Consider the following 27,874-nt stretch of genomic DNA (forward strand, 5'->3'; position numbering starts at 1 on the left):
AAATGACACAAACGTTGCATTTACACATTGCAGACTGCATTCACACACTCAATCATCTTTAGCAAATTCTTTGTATGTGTGTGAGAGATTTATGTATCCTTCTAGCTATGGATGCCAACCTTCAGGTGGGGCCCTGACCTGGAATTTCCATGACAGAGATCAGTTACGCAGCTTTGGAGGGTGAAGTAGGGCTGGCAGGTCTAGGTTGGGGAATTCCTGGAGATTTGGGGGGACGGAGCTTAGAGAGGGCAGGGTTTGGGGAGGGGAGAGGTCTCAGTGGGGTATAACCCTTCAGAGCAGCCATTTTCTCCAGGGGATCTGGTCTCTGTTGCCTGGAGATCAAGTGTATTCCGGGAGATCTCCAGCTACCACCTGGAGACTGGCATCCCTAAGCCTATGGCATTATACCCCTCTGAGGTCCCTTCCCTCCCCAAATCCTGTCCTCCCAAGGCTCCACACCCAACTCTCCAGAAATTTCCCAAAAAAGAGTTGGCAACCTTACATCTAGCGATTATTTCCTTTGTTCAAGGAAAGCCATGAATCACAAGACTACTTCTCCCAGCATGCATTGGGGAAAGCGCACATACAGGTACAGGGAAACTCGTGGCTGCCTTCCCGCGGAGACAGAGCCCGGAGGCGTCATGGGATATGTAGTCCCTTCGCCTGTGCCGTTCCGTAGACAAGGCGCACGCTCGGACTCCAGCTCCCGAGAGGCGCCTCGCGGCTCTCCGGAGGCGGCGAGGGCCGTCGCTTCCTCTCTCCCGGCCATTGTAAGCGGGGCTGGAGGGCGGCAGGCGTTGTGGCGGCGGTGGCGGCGGGGCAGGAGGAGGGAATGAGCGAGGAGGAGGCGGAGGAGCCTTGCGGGAGCGCGAGGAGCGGCGGCGGCTTCCCCAGGTGAACGACGGCGCCGGGTCCGAGGCGTTGCTAAGAGACGGAGGGCAAGCCCCGCCCCCCGGGGCGGTTGCTAGGTTACCTCGCTTCGGAGGGGACCTCCCGAGTGCGTTGCTAGGATACCGGGAAGGCCCAGGTGGGGCAGCATCCGAGCGGGAGGGATGCGATGCCGGAGTGATGCTCGCGCGGGCGGCAGACCCTGAACGGGCCTGTGCAGAAGTTGGGGTTTATTCAGGGAGGGGGGCTTTCTCAGGAAAGTGTTCTTAGGAGTGTTAGAACTGGGGTGGGTTGATGGGCATAAATAAAATAAATTTATTTTTATTTTATTTATGTCATTTATAGCCTGCCGAACTCACCGAGACTCAAGGCGGGTTATGCAGTGTGAGATGAATACAGTCAATTTCAAGGACATTTCCTTAAACGATGTCAACGATGTTGTTTAAATAGCCTGCTCCCGGACTATTTTAATGACTTTTAAAAAATTATTATTGATTTTATGGTTTTGTGACTTCTCATGTATTTTTTTTTAATGTTGTTAGCTGCCCTGAGCCCATCTGTGGGGAGGGCGGGGTATAAATCAAATCAAATAAATAATATAAATAAATAATAGGGTAAATAAACACAGTTTTACAAAGACAGCATGGGTAAGAATCCAGTACAGAGTGGAAGATATGCGGAAACAGAACAGAAGCAATTCTAGGGCTGACCTTAGACAGCATGAAGCACAAGCAGTTCATAGGATCACAGGTAAGGCAACATAGTGGTGAAGTCTGTGGTCCTTAACTCATTAGCAAAGCATCTGAGAGCCCCTCCCTACAATACAAAAGCCTTTTTGAATAATTCGGTTTTGCATCGTTTGTGGAAAGCTAGGAGAGTGGGGGCTCTCCTGACCTCCTCAGGCAGGCCTTTCCACAGGGCCACCACAGAGAAAGCCGTGTATGGGCTGCTGTTGATTTTGCCATGTGCAGGGTGGCACCTGCATGAGACCCTGTTCAGATGAGTGAAGCTGCCATGGAGGGAGGCGATAAATAAATATTGTCACCCTAAATAGAGGGCAATCCTAAGCCGGTCTGCTCATGCCATGGAGGAACATAGGGAGGGAGGCGGTAAATAAATAAATATTGTCACCCTAAATAGGACACACAGAGGGCAATCTTAAGCCGGTCTACTCAGAATCCTATTCCAGTCCATTCAATAAGGTTTACTTCCAGGAAAACATCCTTTGTGTTGCACTGTCAGGTCAGCTTGCAACGTGGGAGCATCTCTGTGCACATTACTAGGAACACAGGTAGAATCTGTGTATAGCGAACCTACATTTTTTTTTCTTTTGCATGCTTCTCGAGTAATTATGTTACAGTCAATACAGATATGACCAAAGGCCCAACTTAAATCACACATTTATCCAGGTACTAGCCCTGTTTTTTTTCTTTTCGAGAACGTATGCATTGGCTGTTTGTTACAAACAGTAGGATTTGAGTCCAGGAACACCTTTTGATATTGACAAGATTTTTAGTGTATACGTTTTCGAGAGTCAAAGCTCCTTTCTTCAGATATCTGAAGAAGGAAGCTCTGACTCTCAAAAGCTTATACACAAAAAAATCTTGTTCGTCTCTAAAGTGCCTTTGGACTCAAGTCCTGCTGTTCTACTGCAGATTGACACCTGCTGCCCACCTGAAACTTGTTACTAACAGTTGTAGATGCAGGATGTGTGTGTGTGTTCACTATAATGTGTGTATAGAGCTGGTATTGATACACAATCTCAGGTTTTTTTCCTTCTGTGCCCAATAGAAGGAAGAGGGTTGATGGAAGCTGTTGATTTCCCAGCCCGTAGTTTTCTTTAAGTACATTGTTGTGAACGGAGTGCAAATCTGTGTGGCATTTCTGGTTGTGAGAACATATAGAAAGGATGTTTTGTTTTTAATTAAAATTGTGTCATGTTTTCTGTTTTCTGGGGATTCAAAGTTAGGCAAGGTTCATAGTAAAATGTGGTTTTGTGCATGTAGGGGTAATGTATGATTTGTGCTGTAGTTCCGTGAATTGTGTGTTGTAGCAGTTGGAGGGTCTGTCTAGAATCTGAGTTTAGATCCCTGCTCTGTCGCGAAGCTTCAGCCAGTTGTAGTCTGTCACCTATTTATTTTATTATTTTAAAAATTTTATTTATGTCATTTATGCTCCACCATTCTCACTGAGACTCAAGGCAGATCACACAGTGTGAGAGTAGTACAGTCAGTATCAAGGACAATTTCATAAACTATGCCATAGGGTAAATAAACGCACGTTTACAAAGACATAGCATTAGCAAGAATCCACTACAGAGTTGAAGAAATGCTGAAATGGAACATAAGCGATTCTAGGGCTGACATAGGAGCACATATTTAAAGCAAGAGATAGTATGTAAAGCTATCCTTACAGGGTTGTTTTGGAAATAAAACTGGGGAGTGGGATTCATGTACACCCACCTGGATTCATTGGAAGAAAATTGGGGAGAATAAACATAGACTAGATAGATGATCTCTGCATTCACAAAGCCACATCTTTCCCTTGTGTGTTTACTCAGGAGTCCTGTTGAGGTCCATGGGCTTAACTCCCAAATACATAGGCATGCAGCTGTGTGTTAGCGTATGTGGATTTATTCTGAAGTAAGTTTCAGGATTTCAGTGGGGTTGCAGTTTAAGAGAAACATATGTTTACAACATTTGCAAGGTCCCCCTTTGGGACAGTGGTACACTTAATCTGAAAAAGTAAAACAAGAGGGCTGCACCAGTCATCAAGGTGAAAGGAGGCAAGGACAAATGCCCGTAGCACAGTAGGAGAGTGAAACATTTATTGATGGAATACTGAAAAGCTTGTAAGCATTTCACTGTAGCTTCGTCAAGGGATAGAAATATAGAGGTGGAAGGGACCTCAAGGGCCATCTAATCTAAACTTCTGCACAAGATAGGAAATTCGCAGCTACCTCCCCTCCTCTCTCCCCAGTGACCCCTGCTCTATGCCCAGAGGCATACAAAAAACCTTTAGGATCCCTGGCCAGACCTTTAGGATCCCTGGTCAGATGCCTTCCTGACCTCAAAGTCTATAAATTTGTTTGTCTGAAGTGCTTTTCTCAGCTGTTTTTCCCCCTGTAAGTTAAACAGCTGGAAAAACGCATTGTAGATAATACACATTTAGAAATCCCCTGGTGAAGCCACGGCAAAACGCGTAGGTGCTTTTTAGTGTTCCATCAATACATTTTCACTTCTGCACTGCTCTATCAGCAATTTGTCTTGGCCTTTTTTCACCTCAGTTAATCTAAGAGATTAGGTTTTCAGTATGTCCATGGATGGCTGTTGGTCATTGCAACTAAATAGAATGTCTGTTCTAACCAGGAGACAAACAGCAAATATGATCTTCATTCTGGAAACAGAGTGCAATCCTAGGTGGCTTTGGATCAGGTTATTATCTATAAACTAGAAACCTCACTTTGCTTATAAGAATGTGTTGAAAACTACTTCTTTCTTTTGATAACGAACACAACAGGATCGTCAGAGGAAGAAACAGGCTAACTAAGGAAGAAACAGGCTAACTAAGCTGTTTATGTGATCCTAAGAATGTTTTCCTCCTTGCTTATCCTCCACTGTTTCTGGGAACTCTGGCACATGCGATATAGGGGAGGGAAGAAGCGGATCTCATTTTGGATCCATCAACCAAGGGGACCTTGCCGGGAGGGGTGTCACTGTGGAAGATGCTTCTGCCACTGAAATAGAGTAATGACACGTGAAGGGAGTGGGAGGTTGGGAGAGCAAGGAAGAAGATTGCGCGCTTGGTTGTGGAGGATGGGAACATGGAAGGTGCAGGACGTTGACTGAAGTATTAGCAGGGCTTTTTTCCAGCAGGAACGCGGTGGAACGGAGTTCCGGAACCTCTTGAAAATGGTCACATGGCTGGTGGCCCCACCCCCTGATCAGACAGAGGGGAGCTTAGATTGCCCTCTGTGCTGTGGCGCGGAGGGCAATCTAAACTCCCCTCTGTCTGGAGATCAGGGGGCGGGGCCACCAGCCATGTGACCATTTTCTCCGAGGTCAACGCACTGAGTTCCACCGCCTCTTTTCCCAGAAGAAAAGCCCTGAGTATTAGATTCCAGGTGCAAGGACAGGGTGACCTATCATGTAAACCGGCACAAGTTGTCTGTACGCCCCCTAAGATTCACGTATGTCTTTTTGTTGCCCTCAGTATAGAGCAAATGCTGGCGTCCAATCCCGGCAAGACCCCTATCAGCCTGCTTCAGGAGTATGGGACGCGCATAGGCAAAACGCCCGTCTACGACCTTCTCAAAGCCGAGGGACAAGCGCACCAGCCCAACTTCACCTTCCGCGTCACCGTCGGTGACATCAGCTGCACTGGTTCGTTACAGTAAAGGACTTGGGCATGGATAAGTAGATGATCTTTTCTTTTAAGGGGGGGGGAGGACTCCATGGCAGCCGTGGGCCTTCAGGTGCTTTGAAGGGGATTGGGAGAGGGGACAGAGAGTCTCCAGTTGTGCTCCTGAGCGGTGCCTCCTGCTGTCAATTTAGTGTGCATTTCTGTTAACTTGCGGCGGATCTTTTTAGTAGATGGTCTTTGCAGCACATTTCCCCCTCGCCTGGGGGAATAGCATGGCCGAAGCAGTCCGCATGGCTGGATTCCCACTTTTGTTATGGGCAAGGGAGGAGGAATGGTGCTTGCCTTTTTAAAGGGATATTTCCTATACTATCCATTTTTCATTTAGACTTTTATCCATATTGTGAAAGCTCTTATCTTAAAAATAAAAAAGCCACACACCTCATGCTAAATAAATAAAACGGCAGGTAGCGCTTTTTAGGCACAGAGACAAAAGAGACGAATGAAGACTCCAGTAGAGACTCAAAATTCCCACCCTTATCAAACCCACCTACTCCCATACTTCTTACCCCGGGCAGCATCACCCCCCCCCCACATTTAAGTTAGCAAGACACCAATCCAGTCCAGGAAACAGTATGTTCTCCGTTTACCCTGACCTCTTCTCCTGCGAGAGCTGTATCCCAATTTGTTCTTCTCTCAGAGTAAACCTTCACATCGAAAGAAACCCAGAGCTGTGACATTTATCCAGTTTTATTCCATCTTTATTCCGCCTTTTCCTCCAAGGCCTTGAGGATAGTGTAAGTGGTTTCCAGAAATGCCGAAGCCATAAAGTCCAGATTTGCCCAGGGCACATGGCTTTGCGAAGAGGGTCAGAGGGGGAGCTTGTTGCCACTCCGGCCATTTGCTGCTTGGCACAGCCTATTGGGAGGGAGTCCGGTGAACCTGGGCTTCGATGGTTCAGGCCAGGATGGGGAAATGCGGACCTTTGTGGTGACAGCAGGATCCAGTAACCCTGGAGGACCCTTTGGGACAACCCTGGTGCCGTGAGCTAGGTTGCACCCTTTGGAAGAGAGTTGTTAGGGCCGGCTTGGCAGGTCCCACTTCTACAAGTTTACTGTTCTCACGATTTCCTCCCCTCTCCCTCTCTTCTTCCCAGGCCAAGGCCCTAGCAAAAAGGCAGCCAAACACAAGGCAGCTGAAGTGGCCCTCAGGCTCCTAAAGGGAGGGAACATGTTGGAGCCGGCAGCCCCGGAGGAAGCCAGGTGAGGGCTGCAAAGTCCGGGGGCTTTCGGGGGCTTTAAAAGAAATTCCGGTCTGCGGCCTCCTCTTCAGCCACTGTTTTCTGTCTCTTGGCTGTGGAAGGTAACGGGTGTGCACTTAGGACCAGGACATGGGCTTTCTGCACGGGGGGTGGTGTTACTGACAGGGTAGGCCAAGAAGCCACCCGAGGTGTCCAGGGTGAGAGCACGCATGCCAGGCAGCTGGCAGGGGAGAGGGTCTGTGGGATATTAAAGGGGCTTAACCTGAACTGGCTACTTCTCTTGGGGCCAAGCAAGCCTCTCTTCTGAGATCCTCACTACTCAAGATGCCTCGGGGTGTGCTTGTCCAATGTAGGGAGATGCAATTTAGCCGGGAAGCATAGTTTAAAAAGACAAACCGGCGGAGATCACTCCTGAGGGTTTGTTAATTTCATCTTTGCCTCCCCAAAGGCTCTTGTCAATTTCACCTCTCCAGTCTAAAACTGCATGGGATCGCCACCAGAGGGCAGCAAGGAATGGAGCTGCCTTCCAGAGCCGGGCTTGGACCTGAAGAGGTTCTAATGGGCTGATGTTTCCCTTCTGGCATTTCACAGCCCCTTTACACAGCTCCAGTGTATAGCAAAGCCTTTGCCCTGCCGCTGGCTCTGTCTTTTAAAATTCCGCTTCCCAGCTACCATTGCATCTCCTGACATGTGTTTTTCAAGTGTCAGATGTAGAGACACTCTGATTTTTATGATCTTTTTAGAGCTTTTCTCTGAGGTGCTGGAAATGGGAAAGGCTGTCCATTCTTTGAATTCTGTGCCATGCACAACCTAAGCCTGCGTTCTGAACCAGTTACATTCACATTTGCGCAATTCATTCTGTCCCCCGCCCCCGCCCCCGCCAAGTCAGGAGCTGGGGCCAAACGTCATAGACTGTTTGAGAGCACCACTGAGTTATTGCTGCTGCCTATTTCAGAGTCAGACCACTGATCCACCTTGTTCAGTATGGTCTACTCTGACAGGTCGCAGCTTCTGCAGAGTCCCAGGTCTTTCATGTCTCTTCTGTTATCCGATCCTTGAACTGGAGGCATCGGGGGACTGAACTTGACTCTTCCTGCATGCAATGCCTGCGCCCTGCCACAGATGGCACGTACAGTAGGGCCGTTCCTGACCAGAGATTTTGTTAGGCAGCGTGCAGATGTTTCAAAGCACATTTCCACAGGCACCGAGGGGAGAGAAACTTGCCTTTTAAACAGCTGCACGCGGAGAGATGCATGGCGCTGCATTCCAGGGCACGGAATCCTGCGCTTGTGCGGCACGATCAGAGATGAACGGGCTCTCAGCGGATACTTCTGCCCGTGGTCCTTGCTTCTCGACCTCCCACCCAGGGGCGAAAGGAAAGCTGGGTGCAGAACAAGCTTCTGAAGAGCAAAGGGGGACAGGCAGGCTGTGGGAAGGGGGTCAGGACGTTCTCGCCGATCAGAAACTGATTCCGCTGCATGGGCTTCTGCTACTGAGGTTGCTTTAATGTTGTCACCTTGTATTTCGAAGCTCTCCTTTCTCTCTAGAGCCCCTGGCTCCGACTGCTGCCCCAGCTGCCACCACACCTGTGCCCATCGTGCCGGCTGCATCTCCCAGGTAACAGGATAAACGCAGGGAGAAGGTCCTGCTCCAAACCACCCAAGCTGCTCACTCCCCCCCTCCCCCGTGTCTGCCATGGCTCGTGGATGCTATGCCACATCAGGATGCTATACTGTATCAAGAGAATCCTTGTGCTTGCGTCTGCCGATGGATTCCCCGTAGGCCACCTGAGAGCTACAGGAGAGGGGGGGGGGCGGGAGGGAGGGAGGTTTCAGGATCTGTCCAGCAATCCGAAAGCCCAAGACAAGGAGCAAAGAGGGTTTTGTTTGCCATTCAAAGTGCAGGCAGCTGCATGGTATTTCACGACTGCAGCTGATCCGAAGATCTCGTTCTGGTGCAGCACGGATTTTTCTCTCCTGCTGCAGTCAGGGTCAGTGCCTTGTCCTACAACGAGGGGAACTCCAGCCCACAGATGAAGTTTTCCCCACTGAGGACCTTTTCCCAGCCTAAGCCTGGGAAATTCTCCTACCCTTCCATACCTCTCAGTAACTGGGGCTGTTTGGAGCAGCCGTCGAGGCATTCTTCAGCTTGCTGTCTTTTACCCAGAAGCTCCCCGTTGGACATGAAGTCGCCAGTATCACCGCAGCAGTCCGAGTGTAATCCGGTTGGGGCCCTGCAGGTGAGTCACCCTTTTAGTTCGTTGTGACTCCCAAGTGCTCGCAGGCTGTGACATAAAGGGATATAAGCTGTGCTGAGTTTCCTTGCCCCAGAATCGATCGTAGAAGACACTGACAGACGCTTTAGCCCCATGTGGCTGTGACCCAGTATCAGACTCTGTCCCCCCCCCGCCACTTTTCACTCTACCGTGCCAGCCTAGTTCGCATACACCCCTCCTGTTTGCTAATTCCAGCTGTGCATTTAAAAGGCCTTGCTGTTGAATATAAGCCAATCAGTCCACTCCTGGAGCAAAACTTTCTAGACCATTAGTCAGAGACTAATTGGTCAGAGACAACTAACAGGACTTGCAGGCTCAATAGTCCATTTCTACCCTTGTACTGTAAGTGAAATTCCCTCAGTTGCTCACTACTGTTAACCGGATGATCCATTCTCAAGACTCGTCTTGAATCTCCCCCCTGTGTAAGTCGGGACTCTAGGCCTCTCCACACAGGGACACCTTGGCTGGCTTTTTGTTCCCACTGACTTTACAAGACCAGTTCTTTGTATATTTACCCAGCAGTAAGTGCCACCGGGTTCAGTAAGGATTACTGTCAAATATATATAAACATGACTGCAAGCTTTGCATGCTTTCCCTTCATCTGCCATCCCTTTCTGTAAATCCAAACAGAGAGGGGAAGAGTAAAGTGCCATTCCTATGTTCGTTCGTTCATTCATTCACTCTCTCTCTCTCTTTCTCTCTCTGTAGGAGCTGGTGGTGCAGAAGGGTTGGCGGCTTCCTGAATATACAGTCACCCAGGAATCAGGACCGGCACACCGCAAGGAGTTCACTATGACCTGTCGCGTGGAGCGGTTCATTGAGATAGGTACGGTGCCTCAAGACTTTGGTGGAGAATACTCTTAACTCTTTCTGTCCCGTAACCTTTTGCAGTTCCCCATTGCACTGTATTTCCTTTTTAAGAGCACGCTTGGCGCTTGCCAGATCCTGACGCGAATAAATGTTCAATTATCAATTTTTTATATATATATTTAGTGCATAAGTGCAAAGTGTAAATTACATAAATATATGCATTAATAAATATACAATAAAAATCTGATGTCTCTGTCTCAACATGCAATAAATACAATAAAAGTCAAAAATTGTATCCTGATTGTTATGAAAAAGATTTTTGAAAATAATTTTTGAAGATCAATGTCCATAGACTATATATGGTGAAAATATAGCAGCATACAAAATTCCATATATAGAGTTCCGATGTGGGTGCTGGGAAGCTCCAGTCCAAACTGAAAATTATTCCAAAGTTGCCGACGGGATTATGCGTGCATATTTATACAATTCCCGCTTCGTATATAACATACTTCTTCATAGGCACAATTAAATATGGACGGCCCCCGATTCACTGGTAACTCAAGTATTGCTGCTTATGCCATTCTAATTTAACTTCAGTACACAACACGCATGGATTGACAGACCCCATGAGCTGGTTGCATCTCAACAGCACCTTCTTCAAGTATAGACCAGGACCTCCCTTTGCTGTTCTTTCCCTATAGCTCTAATTCACACACACACCCCACCACCACCACAGACACACACACACCTACATGCTGCCCTCTGAATTGCTCCTTGCCTTCCCATAATTATTTCTTCCCCGCCTCCAGGCAGCGGCACTTCCAAGAAACTGGCCAAGCGCAATGCTGCCGCGAAGATGCTGGTGCGGATTCACAATGTGCCCCTGGACCCTCGAGAGGGCAGCGAGGCCGAAGCGGAGGAGGACCAGTTCTCTATAGTAAGCGAGGGGAGGGGACATGGGGGGTGGGGGGAGCCAAGCCCTGAGAAGCATGGATGCTGCCCAGGAGGAGGGATGCAGACAGATTTATTTGGGAGTCCAGTGCAAACTTGGGGAGAGGGCTAATTAAATGATGCCTGCGAATGTATCTTTACTCGGTGTTGCGTTCAAGGAGTTGACTTTTGCACCTTTAGATGCATTCTCTCCTCTCAGCCTCCTGAAAAGGTCTGAGTACGGCTGGAGGGAGGGCCTAGAGGGGAAAGCAAGGAAAACGCAGGGGGGGGGGCATGCTATCAAGTTGATCCAGGATGGGGGAGGAGCAGCCTTGCGCCACGTGCCTCGAAGCCGAAACTTCTGAGGGTCGGGCCACAGAATTTTGAACAGGGCCACGTAAGAGGGCTACGAAGGGCACAGAAAGTAAGGGAAGTGAAGCGTGTGAAGCCTAACTGCGAGAGTGTTTGGAGTGAGCGACAAAAGCAGGTAACAAGCACAGGAAGCCAAGACTAGGGGCTGCAGGGTTGATAGTGGGGCTCTTTGAGGATCCGAGAACCGCCGGCACCCCCACAGCTGCAGACCGTTTTTTGGAACATGTAAATCTCCACGCGCGTGGATGGGAGCCCACAGATGTTACAGGCCAGGCCGTATCAGCGTGGAACGCATGGCCTGGAAGGGACAAGGTGGTGACGCTGCTCTGCAAAAGGGAAATGTTGTGCTCCTCGTCCCAACCTACAGTTTTTAGTGGGCAAGAGACGGGCCTGCATACACCCCCCCTCCCTCAGATTTATTCTTACGAGTCTCCAGCTGTTTCTTACCTGGAACAGCCAATCAAGCCCCCCCGGAGTTGCATAGCACCAGCCAGTCGGGGCCCAGATTGATGCTCCGTTGCCTTCAAGTGCTGCGCTAATTTCTGCAGTCAGCCAACCCGTGGCTGCCCCTCTCTTGCTTTTATACTAAGCGAAGCCCAACCCACTTCTTGCGCTGGGGAGACCAGGCTCTTTCATCTTCGGGGGTCTTAGTGCTGTCATGACTACCTCTTTTGATTTTCCTGTATTGTAGCACATTTGCATGTAAGGACCCCCCACACACACACATGCACACTAGACGGACAGGAAGGGGGTTTCACAGAAAGCAGAGGAAGGTGGGGGAGGGAATTGCTGTTTGTGCTCAGTCGTCTTGCAGAGAACTCTGTCGGAAGAAGGGGGCGCTTCCCGCTAAAACTGTGTCCTGCTTTTCAGACTACAGGAAACAAGCTGGACGGGGTGAAAGGTCGGGGGTCAGGCTGCACCTGGGACTCCCTGCGCAACTCAGCCGGGGAGAAGATCCTGCACCTGAAAAGCCACCCCTTGGGGGTGCTGAGCGCTGGATTCTGCAGCCTTCTGCAAGAGCTTTCTGAAGAGCAGAGCTTTGACATCAGCTACCTCGATATCGGTAAGAGGTGAAACAGACTATGGGCTGCGGGGGGCGGGGGGGGCGGGACTACAGGCAGCATTTTTCTGAGATCATGACAAACTAGGCCGCGATGCCTCTGCTCATTGACCTAGATATATGCATTAAAAATTCGGTTTGCATATGGAAGAGTCCCATGGGCCTTCCGAGGAGGCGGCCAGAGCGGTTTAAAATGGCCTGACCTTGTCGGCTGTCTGAGGGAGCTAAGATTCCACGCGGATACCCCACCACATCCAAATCCGTAAATTTACTCAAGAAGTAACCTTGACTTTGGGGCAGAACTCTTGCACCAGTTGCTTTGATCTTGGTCCACAGTGGGGCTGTATGGAACTGAATATGGCTCTTTAAAAAAATAACATTAACAGTGAAATCCTAAGCGGAGTTACTCCAGTCTGAACCCATTGAAATCTATTAACTGTGTTTAGGATTTCACTGGAAATCTTTGCAGGAGGCTGGAAGGGTAGGTGGGATGCTGGGATTATGTGAAGGGAATGGGGGGGGGATTTTTATGGGACTAAACGGCTTCCTAGAGATGCTTGACAGAAAGAGAAAGGATAGAGGGGAACAGTTACTGGTAACGCAAGTGTGAACCATACTCGGATTTACATTAGGGCACTAAAACAGTTGCACGGTTGTTGGTCCTTTAATTGTAACAGGTTGCAGACATCTGCTGTGCAGCATGCTTGCCTGTAATATCTGCAGGTTGCCCACACGTAAATTTTAAAAAATGTGCAAAATGGGGCCAGGTGGGGATAGGATAGAGGTTTCTGCAAACCCAGGGGAACCGTACATTTGTAGTAAAAAATACAGACTTATTTAATCCACAAAATGGGGCAACCTGAGCATGTGATCGGGAACGTATTTTTCTGTAATCCTCAGGTACACACTCAGCTCAGGTCCTCCCTTTTCCCTCCTCCCTCTCTACTACCGTGAATATTGCTCCATCAGTAGTTCTTCTGGTTCAGCAGCCTGTATTATTAATAGCATTTTAGAGCATCTGAAATGTGGCACCTACCTTATCTCAAGGATCCTTACAGCTGGTCCGTAGGCCCCCCACTTCCTACCATATTGCAGGTGGAGGGGGGCAGGGTCTGAAGCGAAAAACGTTCGTTTGCTTAAGTCCCCGGTGAGTTTGTTGCTGAAGCAGGACTTGGATCCTGAACTCCTCTGCTTAGAACTTTCCGATACTGGCAAGAGCAGCCGGCCAGATTTCTCAGGGAAGATCACAGAGTAAGGTGCAGTGGCGCTAAGCATCTTTCGTTTGCCTCAGTAGGCGGGCCCATGTTCCCCTCTGTCGCTATTCTCGGTCCCATTCATTATGGATGTGTGTAGGTAAGTGTCCCTCTCTGGCCATTAAAGAAAATTGTGCAGCTGTATTAACCTCTGGCATTGCCCGTCTTCTTCCCCTCTCCTTGCCCAACGCTGGAGTGATTCTTCCCCCACAGCTACCACGTAAGACCTATGGCTGAAGAGTCCAGGATCTTTCAGTCTAGAAAAAAATATGGCTAAGGGGAGGCATTTTATTTATTTATTTTTTATTTATATTCAATTTATATTCCGCCCTCCCCACATCAGCAGGCTCAGGGCGGACTACAACAAAGTTTAAAATCACATTTCACAATTCATACCATTTAAAAACATAAAACACCTTAAATACTGTGGACTTCATTGCCGGGAGACACCGTGACGACCACCAACATAAATGGCTTTAAAGGAGTTAAGAGTCACGGAGGAGAAAAGTTCCTTCCATGATTATTAGCCATGGCGAGCAGGATGTAGCCAGAGGCCGTAAACTTCTGAATTCCAGTGCTAGGAGGCAGCATCGGGGCAGGGCTTGGCCTCTGTGTGCCTTTTTGTTGGCCCTCCAAGAGAACGGATGGACGACTGCGTGAAACCGAAGGCTAGGCTTGGTGGGCCACTGAGAGAGAAGCAGGGCTCTTATGTTCTTAAAGCCAATTGTAAGGCGGACAAGAGAACCAGGCAGTGGATTCTGTATCTTTCTTCCAGCTTTTGTGTCACCAGGGGATCTACTCTTTGCACCCTCTGAACTTTATTAAGAATTGGAATAGGTGTTCATTTCTCTTCAAAGTAGAATATGAACGAAACCAGTCCTTCGGCTTAAAGAAGCGAACCTTCTGTTGAATTTAAAACGACAGACCGCAACCCCGAGCGCTCTCTAGCCCAGCCAGGCTATAATGAGAAACGTTGCAGGAATCTTTTTTGTTTCCTTCTTGGGTTTCTCTTTTTTTTTCCCCTTTCCACAGATGAGAGGAGCTTGAGCGGCCTGTACCAGTGTCTGGTGGAGCTCTCCACGCAGCCGACTACAGTGTGCCACGGCTCAGCCACCTCCCGCCACGCCGCCCGGGCTGACGCTGCCCGCAACGCACTGCAGTACCTCAAGATCATGGCAGGGGGGAAATGACGTGAAATGACACCACCGTGACTCTGGCATTCCCTCAGCTGTCCAAACAGCTGGGCTCTGCCTGCCTGCCCGTTAGAGGGGCTGCTTCATTTTCTTCTGTCCTGACTTGGAGAGGGTGGGGTGGGCAGACCTGTATGGGTCAGGCTGCATCCCCCAATATTCTTCAGGGGGTAGAAGGGTAAAGATTTCAAGCTGGAATCGAGACTTGGAGGAGTTCCCGATACCTGCGGGCTCTGGAGGAGGTCGCTAGAGACTTGTAGCCCTGATCCTGGGACTGGCCTGCCGCGCCCTCGTCAGGGGTCACCCCTGCTGCTGCTGCTGCTTGTAGTTGGGGGGTGAGAACTGATTAGTTTGACCACAATTAGGGATTGCAAAAACTGGAGCTTTAACTCATTGGACCTTGCAAGCGATCAGTGTAGAACACGCGCTGCAGAACTGTGCGCCTCCTGACGATTGTTCGGGGAGGGCTACGGGCCAGTTTCTACCTCCATCAGAATCAAATATTAAGGCTTTTCCATAGATTATGCCACTTCAGCCTGTGGGAGAAGGCTCGTATGTTGGAATGCTGTCCCATCTTTAAAAAATAATAATAGAGAACCAGCGCAGCAAAGGGAGAGGTGCTTCTTAAATTTCTATTCTAGCATACAACATGCTAATTTTTTACTTCCAGGAATGCCGAGGAAGATTCCAAAACGTGGGGAGGGGTGATAAAAGCCCCACCCACTCTGCTAAGCCACTCCCACCACATGTGTTTCCTCTTTTCTTAAGGTTTCTCCTTCCTTCTTCATCTCAGCTGGAGAACAGCCTTCCTCAACGGACCCTCCATGTTCAGGAGTAGTCTCTCTCAGTACCTGAAACTTAAGTAGGAAGCGGTTGCCTTCAGGCTCTGCTTGTAGCTACCCAGAGGTATTTGGGAGCTGGATGCTGGTCTAGGTGGAGGGGAAATGACTTGTCCAAGATGGCAAACTGAGCGTAAGGCAGAGGTGGGAACTGAACTCCGAACTCCCAGAATAATTTTCCTTTCTAAAACTCTCAGTCCTTTCAGCCAACATTTGCTTTCCCTGCCACTAAAACGGCGACGACAAAGTGAGGCAGCCTCACAGATCAATTGCTTCTTCACTCACGACGCTCAAATTAATTTATGGAATTTGCTGCCGCCTGGTATGGCTGTGGCTGCTACCTTAGATCACTACCACGATGGCTAAGTAGAACCACATATTCAGAGGCTGTAGACTTCCCAACACTGAGTAATTGAGGGAACAGGGGAAGTCTTACGAGGTTTATACCCTGTTTGGGAGCTTCTAGAGGCCTCTGCCAGACTCTTCTTGGAAACAAGGGCAAAACGTGCTTTGATCTGAGTCTCTGAATTTGCCCTTGTGGCCTTCATAGGATCAATAGGTGCTTTCATGCCCTGCTCGAATGTAGGTTCTTCAAAAATATAAGGGATTCTTATATTAAGCCTTTAATTAACCCACCCCCCCCTCTTATGCTCCGGAAACTCTGGCTCTTTTGCTTAGCAATAAGGATCCTAAACTTACTTTTAGCAATTGCAAAGTACGACTCAGTCCTTTTAGTTCTTGCATCCAAAAAAAATAAGGAATAAGTATTTTCCGCTGCTCAAGATTTATGAATCAATGAGCTTCTAAAGGTATGAAAGGGAAGGAAAGGAACGGAGTCTCTAAGGATCTTACCTTTTAAAGCAACAGCCAGATCGTAAATTATTAGGAGCGTGCCCCAGATACGTGGAAAATACTATCTTTACATATCTTTTCCCTTAACTTTTTTTTTGCCCAGATTTCCCCACTCATCCCTAGCCAAAATGAATTTCCCCCTTCAGTTAATCTTTCCCCAAAGTATTTATTCTCTTGTAAATCCCTCCCTCCACTGAACAGAGGACAAATCCTCCGTATTGTCCCAGTTTCGGTACGTGTGCTGCACAGATCGTCATTTTTCTCACCCCTGCAGGGAGGGTTTTGTCCTCCCCTACCCAGAAGGTATCCCAACATGCAAACTGTATCCACACCCAGCCCGAAATGGCACAACCTGTGAAAACTTTACTCCTTGATTCTGTTGCCTGTCAACTGGCCTTCATCATTGTAATGACGGGGGAGAAGAACAGGCCTTGGGACTGCGGCTGGTGCAAGGGGATTGACAAGCAGCTCGCACCAGCAACGTTGAGCGTGTCATTTAGTTTACAGTTTCTTGTGGACAGAGATAAGACCATTTCTGAATGCAAGAGGATGCTGTTCGGGCTGTCTAATCCCGTTTGTAAAACAAGCGTTTGTGCTAATGTCCGTCACAAGAACATCTTGCCAAAAAATCTAGTAATTCTGTGGCATTGTATGAATCCATTTTCTTTTTTCCCCGCAGCGATGCAGGCAAATGTATTGTTTCAGGATGAATATTCCCCCCCACGCCCATTCACTCTGCTTATACCGTCATCCCCTCTGTTAGCTAGTTTCCAGTATTTTGATATTCCAAGAAACAGGATAGCCGTCCCAAGGGGAAGTATAGGGCTATGCAGAGAGGAACAGACTGGATTCTCCATGGGTGAAGATGCGAGGGACCAGATCTAGTCCTCACCATAAAGTTTTTCCTTAGAGCGGGACCACAGGTGATGCCTGACACAGGTTGGACCCTTGTCAGCTTCCCTCAAGTTTTGGCGGGAAATGTAGGCCGCTTGGCGGAATGTTGGACAAGTGACAGTTGAAAAGTCCGTTGGACAGCAGTCGGAGAGCCAAGCTGCAAGACCAGGACGCCGACATTTCCCATCAAAACTTGAGGGAAGCTGACAAGTGTCCGACCTGTGTCAGGCGTCACTTGTGGTCCCGCTCTTAGTGTCCCTCACATAATGGAACTTTTGACATTCAGTCTTGGTGTGGGAGATTACGTGGGGACACTGTTAAAAGCGCCCGCCACCCTTGATATTTGCTGGCCTGGCCTTTACTGGCAGTGACCATACAGACTTCCTTCTGCAACCTGTTCACATGGTACAGTGAACACGTGTACAATGCATGTGCCATGTACACTTGATTATTCCTTGTATGTGTGTTGACTAATTCTAATTCAATGCATGTACCGCTGAATGCGTGATACAGACCTCACATTTATCCAGGTACTGGCCCCTAGTTTCATTTGTAAACTGAACACACATTGGCTGTTATCAACAGATGTACGCATGTAAAGGTAGGAGGGTACATGCATTTACTGTAACATGAACAGGGCTATCTATCACTATGGCTGAGACCTTCTTTTCAGAAGTACCTCTGAAATGAGGGGCGGGGGGGGGTGCAGAGAGACATGATTATGGGGCTGTTGCCTTCATGATCTTCTTTGGGGCGTCCCAGATGGGTCTGGTTGGCCACTGCGGGAAACAGAGTTCTGGACTTTAGGTCTGATCAGGGTCTTTCTATATTCGTAATAGCAGGCTCATTGCTATTGATCTCGCAAACACATCCTTTCCTTAGCAGGATATAACACAGCAGTTGCCATTTTAGTACGTAAGAGCTCACCCACTGCTATTCCATGCAGTTTATTTCCAACTTTCTCCAGGCACGCGCATGCACAGGTAACTTAATGTGTGAGCTGGGCACTCGCGCATGAAGCCGGCAGCCAACCGACACATACCTAAGGCAATGGTGAGTTTTGGAAGCAGGGGCAGCAAACACTTCCTCCTTCTGACTGCTCTACTTAACATTTTTGCAGAAGGTCTGCTGACCTCCCCCCGTGAAATTTTGAGTGGCTAAGTGGGAGGAAAGTGGAGGAAATCACCACTCCCTTTTCTGGAAAATGTCTTTAATCCTTTGGAATTGTGTGGCTGCGAAGGGGCTGCTAGCTTTAGTTACTGGACCTGTTCAAGCCCCTGACTGCCGAGATCACTGCTGTTAGAATGCTGACTGTACCCATTTTCATAGATCCAGAGGAGTTAGCCATGTTAGTCTGTAGTAGCAAAATCAAAAAGAGTCCAGTAGCACCTTTAAGACTAACCAACTTTATTGTAGCATAAGCTTTCGAGACTCACAGTTCTCTTCGTCAGATGCGCATCTGACGAAGAGAGCTGTGATTCTCGAAAGCTTATGCTACAGTAAAGTTGGTTAGTCTTAAAGGTGCTACTGGACTCTTTTTGATTGTACTCATTTTGTTTGCAAAGAACCGAAACCCATTGCCCTGCTTTCAGAACCTCCTTCTGCTGCTAAGGAAGAAGACCCCACGCTATATTTCACCTACCACGAAGCTGCCTTCGGAGAGGTTATTGTTCTGGCCAGCCTTGCACATTCTCTGACTGACAGCAACTCTCCGAGCCTTAGGCGGCAGCCTCTCTCCACGCTAGTTAAGATCTTTACCTGGAGATGCCGCAGACCAAACCTGGGACCTTTTATCATGCAAACCAGATGCTTTATCTCTGAGCATTACAGCTTAGAAATGGCAGGGGGGGCGGGCAGGGAGGCTCCTAGCCAGTCAGCGTGCCGTTTGGGATTCCAGTATTTACCTCGAGGTAACAAGACCTTGTTTTATTAACAGCTACAGCAAAGCACAAACCCGTAGCAGGAGAGCCGGTCACCCAAGTAGCATAGCGATAAGAGACAGAAGGAACAGCGGAAGTGCAAGAAGGAGCCTGGATCCCATTTGCCGGAACCCGGTTGGGAATAGTTCTTGGTGGGTTTTTGCCTCCTTGGGTCCAGCTTCATTTTTTCTTGCCAAAGCGCTGCGGCGTAGCCATGCTCAGAAACTGGGGCGCCATGGAATCCCGAGCCCGGAGGTTGATCCGGCCGCCGTCGCTGGGACTGCTTCGGGCATCGCGGCCGAACCTATTGAAAAAAAAAACACACACACAAGGTGCCGCTTACTCTCAGGTCCCTGGAGAGATTTCCAGCACCCACCCAGAAAACGCTTGTCAGTCGCTACTACTGCCCTACACACCCGGACCCCCTATTTGGGTCCCGAACAGCTAATTGCCTGCGATTCGTTCTTCTGCAAGACCGGTCCTCTGTGGGTCTGTCTGACCTTTCTTTGAAGCTGTCTAAGCCAACAGGCACCACATCTTGTTAGTTGCACAAGAGGATACGCAATGTGAAGAAGTGCTGCCTGTGCCCTGCCCTGCGTCTGCTTCCCGGTGCTTTTCACTGGGTGACTAAACATTCTAAAATCATCGGAGAGGGAGAAAATCATCTCTCTGGCCACACCCTTCTTAATTTTATAAATATCGTGTCCTCATTCTTTAGTTCCCTGTTTTGCTAAACTATAAGGCCCTAAATGCTTTCACCTTCCTTTGGAAAGAGTGCATTCCAACCCTTGAACATTTTGGGTATACCTTTCTTATACCTTAGCAGCCTGAACTGCCCTTCTTAGCCAAAGCTCATCACAGCTTGGAAGCTAAGCATGGTTGGCCGTGGTTAGTATTTGGGTGTGAGTCCAATGAAGACGGGGGTTGCTACATAGATGAGGGCAATGGCAAACCCCTCTCCTCCTCTCTTGCCTGGGACTCCCATGGTTGGGGTTGCCATGAGCGGGCTGTGACTCAGCCCTACCTTTCTATACCTTTTCCATAATAAAGAGTCCAGTCGCACCTTTAAGGCTAACAAATTTTATTGTAGCATAAGCTTTTGAGAAACAGCTCTCTTCATCAGATGCATCTGATGAAGAGAGCTGTGTTTCTTGAAAGCTTACGCTACAATAAAATTTGTTAGTCTTAAAGGAGCTCCTGGACTCTTTACTATTTTGCAGCAACAGATTAACACGGCTAACTCCTCTGGATCTATACCTTTTTCAGCTCTATGATAGCTGCTGCGTGGCATACAGTTTTACACTCCACCTTGAGATGTGTTTTCAGCATCAGAGCTGGAGGGTTTGATGTAATATAGAACAATAGTGTACATTTGAGCATGTACTGAGTACTTTTTCCTTTCCCATTCGAGTTGCACGTATCCTGCCTTAGGCTGGAGAAACTTCATCTAACCTAAGGTGTCTTTCTCCAACTTCCATGGCACTTCGTTTAGAGGACGGCTCCTTAGCTTGAAGGAAGGCGTCCAACCTTGCTCAGTGGAGTGGTTGGATACAGTCCATTAACTATCACCAGTTATAATAATAACAACAACATCATTTGATTTATATACCGCCCTTTAGGACAACTTAATGCCCACTCAGAGCGGTTTACAAAGTATATCATTATTATCCCTACAACAAAACTCAGTGTGAGGTGGGTGGGACTGAGAGAGCTCTGAGAGAGCTGTGATTGACCCCAGGTCACCCAGCTGGCTTCAAGCGGAGGAGTGGGGAATCAAACCCGGTTGTCCAGATTAGAGTCCCGCGCTCTTAACCGCTACACCAAACTGTCAGTTCACTGACATTCAGTTGGAATTTAGAAGGCAAGCCTTCTAAGAGACACTGCAGGTGTGAGGCCAGCTGAAACCCCACAACTTTTGGAAAATAGCCCCAGCTCAGAACGGAGTAACGTATGCTCCACTTTCCTCGGAGCATAAGCAGACATATTTGTGAAGGGGGCAAATCCCCAAACCCATCTTGCTGGTCACGTTGACGCCCTCATGCCTTACCTTTGGGGCTGGAAGAGAAAGGACGGGCTGCGGCCTGGTCTTTGGACAGCGTGGAGCAGGGAGCGGAGAAGGCCGCCCATCGGATGTTCCTCGGGTGAGCTTTGGATCACGTGCTCTTCGTTTTCTTGCTGCTATAGGGGGGGAAATGGCATCCAGGAGCTAATTAGAGCCCCCCTTCTTGATCGTTACATTGCCTTCCCATTTCCTGTTTTCATTGAGGGTTCCGATGGGATGCCGCTGCTCACGTTCTGCTCTTTATCGTTGCTTAATGATTTTATCGCTACTTGGATGGAAGTTTCATGCCCCTGTTTTTTAAGCGTTGGGATGTATATTTCTTAACTTTGCTTTTGATCCATGCTGTATGTCGCTGGGACAATACTTGGGAGATTTTAAATAAACTAACCAGACGCCCCAGCGCTGGAAGGGGTTGGCTACAGAATGAAGTGGTACAAAGGCAATAGGAAGTCAGGGAACAATCACAGCTCGTGTTCAACACTGATTTGCCCCAAAGAACATGCCAGGTGCTGTACATAGCAAGGCTTCCATCCTGACTTTGGCAATGTGTGGGTCATACATCTGGGCTGTTCTTGCAGTGGAGACGCCCTTTGTGGCTGGCTCTGAGGGCGCTGTACATGCAGTCGCCCTGATGGCGAGGACCTTCTTTGGAGCTGCCAAGATCGGGAAAGTCCCGTTGTTACTACCTTTATGGAAGAGCATCGGTTCACACAAGGAGGATTTTAGGTGCACCTGAGGCTATAAAAGCTCTATTTTTGTACAATGGATATTTTGATCGAACTTTCTGTCATTTGTGTTGTTCAAATTTGAACTGGTCTTAAATCGAATAAATTGATGGATTGGTGCACCTGATGTCAGTCCCTTCCGTTTTTGTGTAACTTGCCTCCTCATGGCAGTGCATCAGTCTCCTCTCTGTTCACCCCAAATAAAATCCTGTTGGTTGTACTCTCTGCTAATGTGCGTGCATGCTTCATGCATACCTACATCCTGACTTCAAATTGTTTGCCAAAACGATCCTAATTTTTACACCCAGGATAGCAAAATTGTTTCAATTGCATTAGGCAAATTATGACAGAATCTTTGAATAAGAAAGCAAGAACGCAAGCCCTGGTTGCTTTCCTATATTATTTTGCATTTACAGTGTACATTTCAAAGCAGTTTGCATACGTTCTCGACAATTCTTATGAACAGCCCTGCAATGTGGGTCAGTATTATCCCTGTATATTGTAGCTGGAATGAATGAGGCAGAAGAAAAAGAATCCGGAGGTGAGAAGACACGAATGAACCCCTCACGACACACCACAAATCGGCCGCTACTCAAGAGTAGTAGCTTTGAGTCGCACGGAAGGTCGGAGCTACTTGCCAAACTCTGCCTGTAGTTCAGAAACATTAGAGTTTCTCTCCACTCATATATTTCTACCAATAGCCTATTCTATTCTTCTTGCCACTCAGTGCCAGAACTAGGGTGGAACATGCTGTGTGAAGAATCCGGGCTTTTAGTAAACAAGCGCCTAAACTCTCTTCAGGGTGAGTGATAGCTAAGATCTATTCCTCAGGTCCTCAGCCCAGTTCCCCTTTCTGACAAGAAAAAATGAAAGAGGGTACCCATCTTTTAAATCTCTCTTGGAATGAATGTCTTGCCTCCCTGTCCAGCACCGGCAGCTCCATCTCTGCCCCTCGGACCACCACTGCTTCTCCCTCCCCTAAGCCCCAGCCTTGACCATTGGTTCACCTTACCAGGTGTTGAAGGTCAAATCCCATTGATTACTGAGCCCCATGGGCTGTCTGAGCCAATGCCCCCTTACCATTTTCAGAGTGTGTGTGTATGGAGGAGGGTGCTGTCTAGGTCCTGGGGGAACATTTTGAAGAGAAAAAAATGGAGACAGACACTTGGCTGCAGGCATCTGTTCCTAAAATGCAAAATAGCAAAGAGTCCAGTAGCACCTTTAAGACTAACCAACTTTATTGTAGCATAAGCTTTCGAGAACCACAGCTCTCTTCGTCTGATGCATCTGACAAGTCTTAAACGTGCTACTGGACTCTACTATTTTGCCACTACAGACTAACACAGCTAACTCCTCTGTTGCTAGAATGGGCTCTTTTTTCACTCTGCCAGCTTCCGCACTGAGGTTTTTCTCCACCTTTGCTTCTAAGCTTGAGCACTTTGCATGGGTGAGTGTGTGTGTGTGGGGGGGCATCCACACACTGTTGTGCTCCGATCATCCTCTTTCCAGGTTTTCTCCATCCTCAGTACCGTCTTCGTCTTAGTTTTCAGAACCCCTCAGGCTGCTCTCAGCCAGAAATGGAACCCAGAAGCCAAATAAATAAATAAATAATAAAGTGAGCAGGACAAAAAAGCTTACAGTAGGACAAGCCAAGTGCCACGCCTCCACCTCTAGCACCCACAGCCCAAACCGAACAATTTGGGAGCGTAAATGCATTAAATCTCTAGGTCACCCACAGGGGGACCAGGCGGGCCGGGCCAGACGAATTTTGTTCCCATACCTAGCCTAAACTCTGCCCTGACCTCCTTGCTGAAACAGCGGTGCTTAACTATGAAAAACAAAGACTCCCTCCCCCCTACACCTTGGTGGCCTCCTTACCATCCAGTCCAAGAGTCTCTCTGGATACCCATTGGGTTCCTCGGCGAAGAGCTCTTTGGAGCCAAGTCCCTCCTCAAGGCCTTGGCCTGCCCTCAGGCTGCCCAAGAGAAAAGTCAGGAGGACAAACAGGTGGGCCGCTTCCATCTTTGAGGCCTGCTCTCCACGTCCCCTCTCCCGCTTCCCCTCCTGCTGGCGATGCCTTTATATCCCCACACTGGAGCTGGGGGACATCATGGGGTGCGATTGATGACAGCTGTAGTAACCATTTGTAAGGCAGCGCATACGGTGAGAAGCCTGCGGCACCTCCCCCTGATGAGCAGAGAGGGACCAGACTGGTCCCTGACAGAGACGGCACCATTGCTAGCTGGGGCCGATTGCATGTTATTACGAGGATAAATCCACTGAAATGGCTTTTTAAGCTCTGTTGGGAGTCGGTGGCTAATTGGTTGTTTGTCGCGATTTGTGGGGACGCCGGGGGAATGGAGGCCGGGCTCTCTGGACTCTGACCTCCGGACTCTCCCCTTGCTCTCTTAATTTTAGCACAGATTGATGGGCCTGCAAACCCCAAATCCTGCTTAGGATCAGGCATCTGTCAGGAGCGGTTCCACAAGTGGTTTTACAAGCTCTGATCCCCGAGGCATTTACATCAGCTAAGCGAGCGCTTACCACTTAATGAAACCCATTTACAAAAACAGGGATGGCTGAGGGGACAAGGAAGAGAAGTTGTTGTTGCTGTGTGCGTGTTGGGAGGGCGGGGAGCTTGGCACACATTACCAAGACTGAAAGGACACAATCTGTAACATGGGAGTAAGGCCAGGCCTCCCTTTTAGGATGATGGAAACCCTGGGTCACAATAATTCCCTTTCCCCTATTTGTAAGTACGAGAGCTCTCCATGTTGTGAGGCTCTGTGGGCTCTTGATAGCAGTACAATAACCAGAGGCAGAACTCACAGCAGGCCAGGCAGCAGGAACTGCCCCAGTTGAATTTCTGACCGTCACACAGTTGTTTAAAGGCACTGCTTCTGTTTAACTAAAAAGAGTTGTTAGCTCCACAGCAGGGCTGACATGCTATCTGGTATAGCAATCATTCACAAGTGGATTTTCATATGCAGAGAAGACAATTCCTCCATGAGTGACTGCTATAGGACGACGATAATACGATATCCAGGAATGCGTGAGGGATCATTTGCTGAGAACTAAGGAACAGTCCCATACCAGACTACACTTCAGCGCTGCTCATTTCACTATGAATGAAGATCACAGCTTGAATCCAACAGTAATTTCCATGGGAAGCAACTTCCTCACCTCTTTCTGCTGCGGCCCCAAATGAACCGCCCCTCCAAAATGTTGCTCCTGGGGGACGGGGACGGGGGGCGGGTCTACCATGGGAGTTGGGAATTTGTGGAAATCACTCCACTTCCATATGCAGAAACATGGCAACTAGAGATGGACACGAACCAAAATTCAAACCAAAGTTCGTCACGAACTAGGCCATTTTTTTGTTCGTGAATCGGTGGTTTGTTGGAACTCATTTTCTGACAAACCGTGATGAACTGCTATGATTTTAGAGCGGTTCGTTTTTCGGTTCATCACTGCGGACAGCCTGGCGCCGATCAATCAGTTTCCTAGGCAATGGGGAGGAGGGGCTTTCTGAAGACTGTCTTCTGCCCCGGAAGTGTCATATTCACGAAGCAAACAAACCCGGTTCGTGAACCAGGTAATTTCATGCTGGTGTGTGGTTCGTGAAACTCAACGAGCCATGAACCACAAACCACAACGAATGGCCGTTTTTCCGGTTTGTGCCCATCTCTAGTGGCAACTTCATGAGCGGCTGCAGAATCCGTCCTATCAAGCCTTTTCATTTAAGTAACAAAGAGGAACTTCTGAAACGGCCGTGCTAGCACCAAAGCACTTAGTGTCTGTGTACGCCAGTGGCGTCTGCACCCACCCTTCGGCCACCAGGAAAAGCTAGATATCAGCATGACTGCATATTAATCTCCACGCTGTGTTTTCCTGGAGGCCTGGTAGAAAGCATCCGGTTGGCACCAGATTGATGGTCCCAATAACAATCGCCTCCTTGCAGGCGCTGGCACCAGGGACCAGTTGCTATTCATCAGCATCGCTGCACGAGGCAAAGATACTCATTCACGAGTAACACAGCTTCTGGTTGTGGCAAGAACATGAGGACTGCACACAAAGCCATTAAGATGTTGGAATCTCTCACAGGAAGCTGTTACAACTAAAGCCAGAATTTGCAGGGAGCCAACACTGGTCCAAAGCAAAACCCACTGAAAACCTTTTATCAGGATCCACCAAAATATCACAAAACAGTACGCAGGCTTCGGAGTTCTTACAGAATTCTTCAGCAGGCTAGGTGTTTAAAAAAATGCGGTGGTGGTGGTGGGGAGGAAAAAATGTTTCAGGCCCCAATGTTAGGAGTTCATCCACATCCTGTGTAGAACCTGGTAGGGAACTTTGAATAGATAAAGTGAAGCTGGGTGGAGTTGGTGGCAAGTGGCCGCTCAACAAGGAATAAGTGGCCCTTTGAGAAGATAAAAACCACTCTGCTGATTCCAAGTCTCTCTAATACTAAGTGGAATACACACGGTCCTTAAAAGGTTGAGATCGGAGGGAAAAAATAGAGTGGTTATTGTATAAATAAAACCGGAAGACAACTGAGAAATTTGGTTGTTGTGGGTTTTCCGGGCTGTATTGCCGTGGTCTTGGCATTGTAGTTCCTGACGTTTCGCCAGCAGCTGTGGCTGGCATCTTCAGAGGTGTAGCACCAGAGGTGTACTGTGACACTGAGAGATCTCTGTCTTTTGGTGCTACACCTCTGAAGATGCCAGCCACAGCTGCTGGCGAAACGTCAGGAACTACAATGCCAAGACCATGGCAATACAGCCCGGAAAACCCACAACAACCATTGTTCTCCGGCCGTGAAAGCCTTCGACAATACAACTTAGAAATTGCACTAGGTAAAGAGTTGAAAGAAGTCAAATTAGGTAGTATTGGATGGGTGGACAAGAAACCTCTGAAGCACAGCCGCGGATGCCAAGAGCCCCTATAGGGTCTCCAAAGACCCAACATCACAGGAAGAGAAATCACTTGACTTGCCCAGTTCCAGGGAGCCCCTTCCTCAGAGTATTGTCCCCATCTGGGCACCCCTGAGAGCAAAGTCTCTTTCCAGGCCATCTTTCTCCACTAAAGAGAATCCCTCTCTTTAGTGGCTAAATTTGGGTCTCTTTGGAATGGATCGAGGTTGCAGGGAGCCACACTGGAAACCCGCAAAACTGTTTCACTGTTGAATTCTCAGACGGTAGTGGTGGCTCACAGTGCCTTTTTCTTGCACCGGCTACTTCACCCGCTACTAGAAGACAGCAGGGATAGGCAAGCAGACCCTTTTCTCATCGAGATTTGGACTCCGGCCCACACCCATTCGTGAAACAACACAAATGCTTTGCATTTGGACGGAACGATTCCTGGCATTTGTGGTCACAACCTCCAGGTTCCAGGTGGGCTCTGACGGCGCATTGGATTCCTCCAGGATCTGCCCCCGAGCCGCCAAGTTCTAGCTCCTCAGAGAGACGGTCCATTTTAAAGCACAATGTGTGTGGGGTGGGTGGGTGGGAAGGGGGTTAATGAAGCAACTATGCAAGGGAGGGTCCAGATGGCTGCTCCCTTTGCAATAAGGCACCAGGCCTGCCTCTGGGGAAAGAGGATACTGAACTGGCAAGACTCTTTCTTTTAAGGCCTTAGAGCTCTAGTGAGGGGCAAAGAACCAGCCACAGAGGGGCTTTGGTGCATTATCCCAGGCGGCTGCTTTGGTCGGTCCCTGTCCGAGGAGCAGCCCATGAATAGCGTGGTGAATCGGCAGGACACCTGAGGGAAAAAACAAGCCTTCAAGGTTGAAGCAGTTAAGGCTGATTCATTTGATTAGTCAGCCCTTCATGCACATCGAGTCCCTCGTGGGAATGAGCAGCTTGAAGGAGCAGAGGAGGAAGTCGTGCTGCAGGGAGTCAAAACCGGAGGAGACAAAGCAGACATCCCAGCAGAAGGGGGGGCCGGAAACCTGTGGGGTCTGCAGGGACACCAAGACAGAGGCAGCAGCAAGTCGACATCTGGAACCCCATCAGCAGTTGGAACAGGACGAGGTGGATCACGGAAAACCGGAGCTGAGATCTGGAGGAGCCAAAGCTGGCTGGAGCGGGTTCACATATTTCCCCTAGCTTTGGAAGCTCGCTAAGCTTTCTAACGTCCTTCTCTTGACTCAAGGGAAGGGCCAGGGAACAAAAACCAGAGGCAAG

General features: G+C 48.7%; 2 protein-coding genes across 4 annotated transcripts; one reads left to right on the top strand and one right to left on the bottom strand.

Moving 5' to 3' along the window:
- The first annotated feature begins 784 nt into the window (after positions 1–784).
- Positions 785–19,067, top strand: TARBP2 (TARBP2 subunit of RISC loading complex). Of its 3 annotated transcripts, none has more exons than XM_055003494.1 (9): positions 785–894; positions 5,101–5,270; positions 6,404–6,509; positions 8,039–8,125; positions 8,675–8,747; positions 9,492–9,609; positions 10,403–10,530; positions 11,766–11,958; positions 18,920–19,067. In XM_055003494.1, exons 1-9 carry the CDS (start codon positions 833–835, stop codon positions 18,970–18,972), a joined length of 990 nt encoding a protein of 329 aa, XP_054859469.1. In that variant the 5' UTR covers positions 785–832; the 3' UTR covers positions 18,973–19,067. The 3 variants fall into 3 exon arrangements, with proteins under 3 accessions (XP_054859469.1, XP_054859467.1, XP_054859468.1); XM_055003492.1 differs by lacking the exon at positions 18,920–19,067 and adding an exon at positions 14,241–16,731; XM_055003493.1 differs by lacking the exon at positions 18,920–19,067 and adding an exon at positions 14,241–16,731 and having other exon boundaries at positions 8,678–8,747.
- On the bottom strand, positions 19,002–24,953 carry NPFF (neuropeptide FF-amide peptide precursor). Its single transcript, XM_055003780.1, is given in 5 exon segments — positions 19,002–19,206; positions 20,950–21,080; positions 23,568–23,741; positions 23,744–23,797; positions 24,873–24,953. Coding segments are annotated over 5 exon segments (564 nt in total). The 3' UTR covers positions 19,002–19,082.
- Between the last annotated feature and the right edge of the window lie 2,921 nt (positions 24,954–27,874).

The sequence above is a fragment of the Eublepharis macularius genome, chromosome 19 (assembly GCF_028583425.1).
Source record: "Eublepharis macularius isolate TG4126 chromosome 19, MPM_Emac_v1.0, whole genome shotgun sequence".
NCBI classification, from domain to species: Eukaryota; Metazoa; Chordata; class Lepidosauria; order Squamata; family Eublepharidae; genus Eublepharis; species Eublepharis macularius.